This window comes from Anoplophora glabripennis, unplaced genomic scaffold (assembly GCF_000390285.2).
Source record: "Anoplophora glabripennis isolate ALB-LARVAE unplaced genomic scaffold, Agla_2.0 scaffold2724, whole genome shotgun sequence".
Taxonomy (NCBI): Eukaryota; Metazoa; Arthropoda; class Insecta; order Coleoptera; family Cerambycidae; genus Anoplophora; species Anoplophora glabripennis.
Genome location: NW_019418801.1, coordinates 4,100 through 11,325, shown reverse-complemented (window position 1 = coordinate 11,325; position 7,226 = coordinate 4,100). Strand labels below are relative to the sequence as shown.

The 7,226-nt window shown below is 34.5% G+C and overlaps 1 protein-coding gene across 1 annotated transcript in view; it reads right to left on the bottom strand.

The window, feature by feature from the left end:
• Positions 1-1,724: 1,724 nt before the first annotated feature.
• LOC111692692 (cyclin-dependent kinase 12-like) overlaps positions 1,725-7,226 on the bottom strand; it is an 8,004-nt gene continuing 2,502 nt past the window's right edge. The window contains exons 2-3 of the mRNA XM_023456789.1: positions 4,338-4,606; positions 1,725-2,727 (exon numbers count right to left, since the gene is read on the bottom strand). Of these exons, the coding sequence (XP_023312557.1) occupies positions 2,547-2,727; positions 4,338-4,606 (450 nt within the window). The 3' untranslated portion in view covers positions 1,725-2,546. The remainder of the gene's footprint in view (positions 2,728-4,337; positions 4,607-7,226) is intronic.

Below are 7,226 nucleotides of genomic sequence, written 5' to 3'. Positions count from 1 at the left end.
CACGGTCTGTGAAACCCTGAACAACAGTACGGAGGGCAATAGAAAACAAAAGAATGGAGTGTGTTTGTTGCATGACAATGCATGTCCCTACACAGCCAACACCACAAGGCAACTTTTGGATTTATTCAGTTGAAACATCATCAACCACCCCGCTCACAGCCCTGAACCGGCACCTTCTGATTTTCATCTTTTCTCTTCTCTGAAGGTGTTTATGGGTGGAAAACGGTTTGCTACTGATGATGAGGCCTACAGTGCTGTGAAACAACAGAAAGCTAATCCCTCGGCTCACAACTGCATTGAGGTTGAAGGCGACTATGTCGAAAAATAGTGTTTGATGTACTTTCCTGAATATATGAATTTTTCATAAATATGCTGTTTCCATTTTTAAAAAATTGAGTATCGCGCCAATTTGGAGATTTGGGGGTTTCTCATATATGATGAAAATTGAAAAACACTTTATATCTCTTAAAGGAATTGAGACATCTCAAAAATCAAGTCCAAGACATTTGAACTACTTTTTGTATCAGATTTAGTTCACAAGAGGACAAATGGACCAAAAAGTGAAAAATATGAAAAAAAGGCAGGAAAATACGAATCATCATGACGAACTTCAATTTTATCGTACAGGGTGGGTAAAAAATACAAAAAACAAATTGTTTATGCTACGCCAATACCAAATAATATTGAAATGATAACAGGCAGAATTACCCAGGCTATCCCTTCAATATCCTAGGAAGATCAGAAAATCCTTCAGATATCTATGCAAGCAATGAAAAAAATGTGTTCAATATGGGGGTGGTGTTTTTGAAATTTTATATCTTTATCATATTGCTTTGTTTACCTTTTTTAGTTTAATTGTAATTATGTTCATATTTGAAAATTACACTTGAATAAGACGTATTTTAGTTTTGTAGTACTTTGTTCCCTGCATAAAAAATTAAATTTTTGACAACGGTACTCTTATTCACTTTTCAAGCAAAAACGTTTATCAAGAATGCCTTTTTTCGTATCTTGCAAAATAAGGCATTACACAGCCAACGCCAAAATTCATTCGGTTCATCCCGCTCACAGGCCTGACCTGGCACCTTCTGATTTTCATCTTTTCTCTGAGGGTGTTTATGGGTGGAAAAAGTTTTACTACCGACGATGAGGCCCACAGTGGCGTGAAACAATGATTTTGAGAGGTGGCAGGAGATTTTTTTGACGAAGTATCAGAAAGCTAATCCCTCGGCTCACAAGTGCATTGAGGTTGAAGGCGACTACGTCCAAAAATAGTGTTTGATGTTTCTGAATATGGATATTTTCAGTTTCGATTTTTAAAAAATTGAGTACTCTTTGTGGATATGCCTCGTATTAAAATGAAAATTTATGTTCTTCTACGTGAAGTTGCTTTAAATTCTGCAATCGCACCAAATTTCTTTTTAACTGTTGTTAAAATCAAAATACCGGGATTTTTTGAACAAAAATTGAGAAAGTAAATGAAGAAAAATTCTAATTTAAAGCTTCTTGCTTTTCAAATTGAGAACCGTCAGTTTTTTCTTAAAAGTACAACAGGGTTGGAAATATTAAAAAAAAATTGAAATAAATAACTACAGACCGATTTTACCAAATAACCAGCATCGCAATTTCATTCCCGAACGACACAGACGTTTACCTTCATGCACACAAACTGAAACGATCGACAAACACAGCTACGCACCTTAAGGGAAAATAAAAAGCGGAAAATAAATAAATCCCATTTATTTTAATTTCAAAATAAAATAAACATATGTACAAATATATCAATAAACAAATCAACTAATTTGCTACCTATAATAACTTATATATTATTTACAATAAATAGTGTACTGATTTCACGTCCTGATACAACATAACTAATTTGATTCTACGAATTAGTGCTGTCACGATAATTTTAAAAAAGAACTAGTCGTCACCTATCTTTGAAAAGTCTTACCAAAGCAAGGCACTGAATACAGGCGAAAAACATCAATATGCTTTAAGTATTTATAAATATTAACAACGTTATTTACAAGGTCCATTATTTCTACAATTTCCTTCTCGAAAAACGTCTACGAATAAAATTAGTTACTTAGCACCTTTCTTTTTTTTTTCGATCATTTTATACAATTTTATACAGTTTTTTATAAACATTTTTGGAAACATTCCGCCGTGTTTGCACTCGTACAACACCACGGCGTATGTTACATCATAAAATCAATATACAGAAATTATAGGGAACATTCAAATAAAAATAAACTAAGCCGTAAAATAAAAAAAAAATGATCGATATAACATAATAAAATTGTTTCAGTCCGGGATGCACTACGACATTTACATACTGAGCTGTTAGCAAGGTTAAAATCACTCTAACAGTTACGTCCTTGTGTGTCACTTAAATACCGCAGGCAAATATCTATAAAACCGACTTTCTCTCTCTATCTCTCGTCACGTCGTATCACTAAAAGTCACCAGTCGCGGCAATGAACAATCGTAATTTATTTAAAGTACTAACAACTCAGGGTTGCAACACAGCACCATCAAATCACTCACCCTCCGCCATCCATTGAGTCGTCCGGTTTTCCCGACGGCTTGTCCCGTCCTAGAACGGACGGCTTGCCCGGCGGGAGGTTCTGCATCGCCTCGGCGTGCTCCCTGATCTGCCGCTTCCGTTTCTTGCTCCACAGCTCGTGGCAGTCCTGCCACGTCGGCAGCTCGGGGGCCGATATTCTGCAAATTAAAGTAAAAATGTTATTTATGTCACGACTAAGATGTGTAGATTTCTTGAAATAAAATTTTTCCACATAATTTACAGATTTTATAAAAAAAACCTATTTATCAAAGAAATAAAAAATAAAATTAGTCATAACTAAGTTAATTTTTTAAGAGATTATATTAATCAAGCAAATATGTGAGTTATATACAGGGTTTTCAAAAAGATTGGAATCCCCCTCTATCTCAGAAAATACTGCTCAAATAAGAAAATTATTACAAAAGTTGCAGGGTTTTGAGTGAGCAATCCAACAGTGACCTTGACCTTGACCTTGAAGGACATTTAGAGGTCAAGTTCGAAATTTTAAATGGAACTGTATACTTCTGGCCACGGAAATGGTAAGAGCAGAAAATTTTATGTTCGAATGTGACCTTGATCATGACCTTCAAGGTCATTTAGAGGTCTACCTGAAAATTTTAAATGGAACCGTATATTTTTGACCCAGGAAATGGAAAAAGTGTAAATTTTTACATTCGGATATGGCTTTGACCAAACCCTTCAAGGTCATTTAGAGGTTAAGTTGAAAATTTTAAATGGAACCTTATATTTTTGACCTAGGAAATGGAAAAATTGTAATTTTTATGCTCGGATATGGCCTTGACCATGACCTTCAAGGTCATTTAGAGGTTAAGTTGAAAATTTTAAATGGAACCGTATACTTTTGATCCCGGAAATGAAAAGAGCGAAAAATTTTACATTCGGATTGATTATTTGACCATGACCTTGAGGTCTCAAGGTCATGGTAGTTTCAAGGTGACAGTATTTCCAACAGCCTGTCTCCGAGGGTAAAACGTACTCGGGGTTTTCGGGGTCACCCTTTTGACTATTGGAGGCAAATGTAAGAGTTCCCGTTTTAAAAACCATTCCGACTTTAAAATTTTGTTGGAAGTAATCGCCATTTTTACTTTTGGAATAAGGACGAGGTCATAACAATATCACCATCCGATAGCTAAGAAAATTTTTTCCGTTAAATTTTTTCATAAGAGCATTATTAAACTTAAGTTCTTTGCTTACATTTGACGTTACAGTTACCTTTAGGTCATGGTCAAAGACATGGTATAGGTCATTTTTGAATTTTACGCTCACTCAATTTCCACAATCAAGAATATCGGGTCATTTATTAAAAATCGTCCTGACCTGTAAACGACCTTCAAGGTCATGGTCCAAGATATACGGTTCCATTTAAAATTTTCAGGTTGACCTCTAAATGACCTTGAAGGTCATGGTCAAGGTCACATTCAAACACAAAATTTTCCGCTCTTACCATTTCCGGGGTCAAAAGTATACGGTTCCATTTAAAATTTTCAATTTGGCCTTGTCCATGACCTTCAAGGTCATGGTCAAGGTCACCGTTTGTTTTCTCACTCAAAATCCTGCAACTTTTGTCCTAATCATTTTTTTGTTTGAGCAGTATTTTCTGAGATAGAGGGGGGTTCCAAACTTTTTGGAAACCCTGTATATTCCGCTGATAATTGTGTGTTTATGAGGCCCGGGCGTGTTCAAATTCAAATTTTACTCTCCCGGGATATCCCCATTGCAACAAAATAAATAAATAAATAACACTTACAGCTCCGGATTAATATTTTTCAGCCAAGGAGACTTTAAGGCGTCCTCAGCTGTAATTCTCTTGTCCGGATCCAGTTCCAACATTTTATCTAGTAAATCTAATGCTGAAGCAGGCATGAAAACGAAATCTTCTCGCAAACGTCTCCTGTGAAGTTTGTTCGGTTTGAGGGTGTGGAACAGGGGGAGTTTGATTACCGACGGCCATACCGCCGGCGTAGGCGTACCGCACACCCTCGATATCCTCTCCAACTGCATGAGTTCCGCGTTAGCCTGGGAAAGTGAAATAAAATGTAGGCGCCTTTTACATCTATTAATGTTTAGTATTCGTTTAATTTTTTATTTGATAGTTGAATAAACATAATAAATAATTTTAATTTGGAAAATGAAAATTTAATCTGCAACACCCATTGGCTATTTCACCAACCAGTTGAATGTTGAATTTGCACCGAAAGCGAGGAACAGAAAAGTAGTGTGCACACTCCTTTTTCTCTGATTTTGAAACGAAGATTCGCAGCCGCTTCACCCGCTGCACACAAACATTTGGTAAGCGCATTTTTAACTTCAATATTAGTACGCTTTCCAATTATCACACACATTATTCATAATATAGTTAGACAATTAATCAAACTTAGGATTGGAAATATTAGATGGCGACTCTTCCATAAAATCTGTCCTAGTTTTTAAATTCATCAACGGAGAATGTGCAACTATCAAAATTTCATTAAAACATTCTAAAAATTAATTATGTATCATTATGCGAATTCTAACAACTATTTTCATAAATGCTTATTACCATTCAATTGCTTTTCAAATTAAAAATTAAATTAAATCGGTTGAGGTCTATTGTTGTCAACTGTTTGTCAACATTATGAAAATATTAAAAATTGACGGTAGAGAGTTGGACTAGGCGGTATCTGTTTTGGTTTGGGTGAATCGTATATCCACGGAGATTTTTGGCTTTTTGGCTTTCAAATATCACTAGAAATGAAAATTTTTCTATGCGCATAAAAAAAACGTAAGCTTAACTTTTGAAAAATGTCATATTTTTCTTCCTATTTAATTATGTAGCTTTTCAAGAGTTGATTTTAGGCGAAAATGAAAGAGGAAAAAAATGTTTGTGATTAAATTTTTTACAAAATATGACCAGTTACAAATCGAATTAATCATGATTATTGCAAAAATTGAAAAAATTGCCAAAAATGGGGATAAAAAATATTACTTTTTAGGCGCATAGAAAAATTTTCATTTCTAGTGATATTTGAAAGCGAAAAAGCCAAAAATCTCCGTGGATATACGATTCACCCAAATATGGACTTTTTGTAACAGATACCGTCTGGACTGTCTCTCTAGTATTTTCATTTCTAAGTTGCGAGTTATATTAAAAAAAAATATATTTTATCTTTCACATTTTTTTACTTTAATTTAATTTAAAGTTAATTCAAACAAATTTAATCAGAAATATTGAAAGCAAATTTAACCCTTTCACTGCTCCAGATGTATATATTCGCTAAAAATTTATAGGGCTCAAACTGCTCCAGACGGATTAATTCGCATGAATAGTTAAATTGGATCAGTCTGCTCAAACCGTATTTATTCGCAACCATGCGCATTAGTGACTCGGTTATTGCAATTGGTAAGGCTAATTTTTGCGGGCGAGCTTATACCGATTGTGACAAATATTTTTATAGAGAGGTACTGGTAATAATACCAAGATTGTTCATGTTTCTTTCAGTTTCTATTTAGTACATATACTGTAGTGATGTGAGTGAAAATATATAACAAATTGATATATATATCAGTTTTTGATACATATCAGCTATTATATTTATGTTAATAGCTGATATATATCAATTTTCCCGCCATTTCATCAACACAGACAAATTTCAAACTTAACCTTACATTTTAAAATGGACTATAGCTCTTGGGTACCTGGCATATCTCCGTCAAAAATGAATATAAAAATCTGAAATTTTAGGGGTGTACTATAGATGGGAAGAACTAAGAGCGCATGTAATTTCAAGTCGCCCCTTCCACCCTAGGGGGTGCGGAGGGGGTGAGGGGTGTTTTTTTTTTAAATGTACCCTATTTATTTTGCGAGTTTCGGATTCTTCGCGTAAATCTACTCCCGAAAGAGAGTTCTTGCCGAATTCGTACAAAAACCAAAATCCACCCTCGTATGAACTACGTCGTTTTTTCGATGACCATCGTTCTTGGGCACCTGGGCATATCTCCGTCAAAAATAAATATGGAAATCTGAAATTTTGGGGGTGTACTATAAGTGGGGAGACCTAAGAGCGAACGTAATTTCAACTCACCCCTTCCACCCTAGTAGGTGCAGAGGGGGTGAGTGGTGGTCTTTTAGACGTACCCACAAAAATGCGTTTCATGGGGGTAGTTTTATGCGTAGAATCCAAAAATTGCAAAATAAATAGGGTACATCTAAAAAATACACCCTTCACCCCCTCCGCACCCCTAGGGTGGAAGGGGTGAGTTGAAATTACGTGCACTCTTAGGTCTCCCCATCTATAGTACACCCCTAAAATTTCAGATTTTTAAGTACTACTTTAAAGCAGTTTCTTTATTATCATGTTTTTGATAATTTTGATTTAAATTTTTATATTTTTAATTTTTTTTAATATTGTGATATACAAAGACTAAATTTTCTTGTTCTAGAAATTTTCCATTTTTTATTTGTAGGTTGATAAAACTAAATTGCTAATATACAGCGTACTTGCTTATAAACAGTCATTGTATTATATTAAGTACACAACAAAAATTAGAAGTCATAATCATCATAATTATAATGAATTTATTAATTAAAACAACAACCCATTTCAAATAGATTATTACTTTTACTATAAGGTGTCTTAATGTAAATATGATAAAAAAA